General features: G+C 57.0%; 1 protein-coding gene across 1 annotated transcript in view; it reads left to right on the top strand.

Moving 5' to 3' along the window:
• TPCN2 (two pore segment channel 2) overlaps window positions 1–2,913 on the top strand; it is a 38,286-nt gene that overhangs the window by 1,347 nt on the left and 34,026 nt on the right. The window contains exon 2 of the mRNA XM_008579371.1: window positions 1,345–1,433. Within this exon, the coding sequence (XP_008577593.1) occupies window positions 1,345–1,433 (89 nt within the window). The remainder of the gene's footprint in view (window positions 1–1,344; window positions 1,434–2,913) is intronic.

The raw sequence follows: 2,913 nt of genomic DNA, 5'->3' as shown, positions 1-2,913 counted from the left end.
TGCAGTGGCGGGCCCGGACCGAGCGCTGGGTGACCCGAGGGACTCCTAGGAGGCAGCACCTTCATTTCCCCCGTTTCTTATGGGGGAAACTGAGGCTTAGAGAGAGACGTCACCCTGTCCAAGGTCACACAGCCAGTAAGTGGCGGAGGTGGGATTTGAACCCATCTGGGAGTGCCTTGCCCTGGTACCAAGAAGGTCCTTGCTTGGTACCACGCTCTTCCTGGTCCCCGGAGCTCCTGGAGCCTCCCATTTCCCGTAGGGCCGGGGCAGGCCCCCTCCACCCTGCCCCTTCCTCCCCTTGCCCTCTGCAGCTGCCAGCCAGCCCCTGAGTTCTCTACTCACTCACTCCAGCCCTTCCTCTTTAACATCCTGTCAGAGGCTGCTGAATCCTAGGAGCCCTCGCTGACACCAGTGGGATTAGGTGCTGGCTTAGAGCAGAAAGGCTTTAGCCTCGTTTTACATATGAGGAAACTGAGGCCCAGAGAGGCCTGAGACGTGCCCAAGGTCACAGCCCTGGGTTTTGGTGCAGCTGCTGCTACTTCCATGCTGCCTGAGCCACTTCTCTCTCTGGGCCTCACTTTCCTTCCCTGTCCGGGACAGGACTGAGTTGGAACCAGTAGCATGTGCCCATCCATTGAATAACAGGGGACCACGGGGGTCCCTGATAGGAGATGAAAAAACTTGAGGCTGAGGCAGCCACCCTGTCTGCCCACTTCAGAGGCTCCCTCCAGGAAGTTCTCCAGTCGTTTCCTGGGACCAGTCAGGAACCAGGTCTGCAGGGACCAGGTGTTGCAGGTCCCTTGACAAGGGACACAGGATATGGCTATGTTCAGGGGACACAGATTTTGTGGCTACAGGTCTGGGTGCCCTTCTGGGGCTACCACTTCCTGGCTGTGTGGCCTTGGCAGGCTGCTTAATCTTCCTGAGTCTTTATCAAAAGGGTAGTTGTAGAGGCTGTCCAGAGGGGCATTGTGAGTATTCAGAGAGAGAATCTAGGGGTTGTCCTTAGCACAGGGCCCGCAGGCTAGGAGGGCTGGTGTGTGGGTGCTGATGGCCGTCCTGGGTAGGAGCACTATGATTATTGCAGGTCCCTGCCTGGCAGAGCAGGTGCCTGGCACAAGAGACCCGCTGTTTTGAGAGAGGATCCAGGGCTGGGCAGTGTAGCTGGTGACAGGGAGTCTGGGGAGATCTCTTTGTCCCGACGCAGTGGCCTTGGTGAGGGCTTCTGAGAACTGGGCAGACACTGTGTTTTGATCTCCTTGGCTAGGCTGCCTGACGAGGCTCGTAGACCAGAGGAGCAGTGGAGACACAGAATGGCTTATTCAATCTCTGCTCCGGTGCCAGTGCCGGGCTCGGAGATGGGGGCCCTGTGCGCCGGGCTGCTGGTGGAACTGCTGTTACAGGGCATCCTGAGGACCTCAGTGGACCCTGCAGTAGGGTCCTTCTGACTCAGTCCCACCTGATGGGCCCATAGCCAAAGGTCTTGGGTCAGAAAATCACCCTTTTACTGGTTATGGAAAAGTCAGAGGATGAGGGCTTGCTGTATTATAGAAGCTTGTAGAATAATAATAATAGCAAATGTTTATGAAGGGCTTACTTTGCAAAGCACTCTAGCTACGGTAACCCACTCAATCTGTTCATAAATCCTGTTGGAAAGGGTCTGTGAGGAATTGAGGCGCAGAGAGGTTAAGGGGCTTGTCTAGGGTCACACAGGATCTTGATCAGGGCCCTACACAGATTGCGCAGGGTGGAGCCTGGAGAAAGAGGGGGAGTGGGAGTTGGGGATGTCAGGGAGCAGAAGCTTGGGGCAGGGTGACCAGTCCAGGGGTGATATGTAGGATGCAGTGTTTGATTCTCTGTTGTCCTCCATGGTCTGTGGCGACATTCTGGCTTGGTGTGCCTGGCAGAACCGCCCCAGCCCTGGTGGGGTGATTGCCACCCAGGGTGATGCTCTCAGGGTAGGGTGAGCTGCCCTGGGGAGTCCCTGGACCCTCAAGTTGGGGGGCAATGCTCCTGGCAGAGGCAACAGCTGGGACAAAGGCTTAGATGCCTTGGAGGGCATGGCCTTGGCAGAGCCAAGTACAGTAAGTGGCATGGAGAATGCAAGGTTGCGGAGCAGGAGAGGAGATGGGTGGGCGGGAGAGGGGCCCCACAGTGCCAGGCGGGCAGAGCATGGACCTGGAATAGTGGGGACCCATGGAAAGCTTGACATGCTTCTGAGGGTTTGTGACCAAATCCCTGTGGCTGCTGCAGAGTGGGACAGCCTTCCCAGGGTTTGGCACCCTGAGCTCTGTCCAGGTGAGCTCAGGTGGTCAGACCCAGAATTTTATAAACCAGCAACCAAAAAGCCAAGGGAAAGAAAACCATGAGTGCTGGACAGTTCTAGGGTACATGACACCTGTGCCTGTGACGGCCTGCCTGGGCAGTGTGAGCCCCTTCCACAGTCCTGGGACTGCAGTGAGCCCCAGGGCCTTGGTAGCCTGACTGTTCTTGTTGAAAAGCTTGTGTCTCCACAAAGAATCTCCAGGCGAGATTCTGTTTCTCTCCTAAGATGCTTTCAGGTGATACCAGCAGTCACCATCTTTAGAGCTTCCCTGGGAAAACATTCAGGGGTCCATAAGGTGAGCCTTGTGGTTGTGTGGTTGTACATGTGGGGAAACTGAGGCGCAGGTAGAGGAAGGTGCTTGCTCTAGGTGACACAGCAAGGACATGGCAGAACCCGGACAGGGTCTCCTACCTCTCTCCAGGGTCCCCCATGTCTCTGATGGGTCTCTGGGCCCTGCTGCCTCTGCTCCATGTCCCCAAGCACGAGCCCTGAGGACAGGAGCATCGTCTTTCCAGGGATGGTGGGCAGAATGGGTGGCAGTGTCCCGGGGCCCTGCCTGGGGGCCTGCACCACTGCCACCCACCTCT

The sequence above is a fragment of the Galeopterus variegatus genome, unplaced genomic scaffold (assembly GCF_000696425.1).
Source record: "Galeopterus variegatus unplaced genomic scaffold, G_variegatus-3.0.2 Scaffold1870, whole genome shotgun sequence".
NCBI classification, from domain to species: Eukaryota; Metazoa; Chordata; class Mammalia; order Dermoptera; family Cynocephalidae; genus Galeopterus; species Galeopterus variegatus.
The sequence above is the reverse complement of the archived record's forward strand: the minus strand, read 5'-3'. Positions and strand labels throughout refer to the sequence as shown.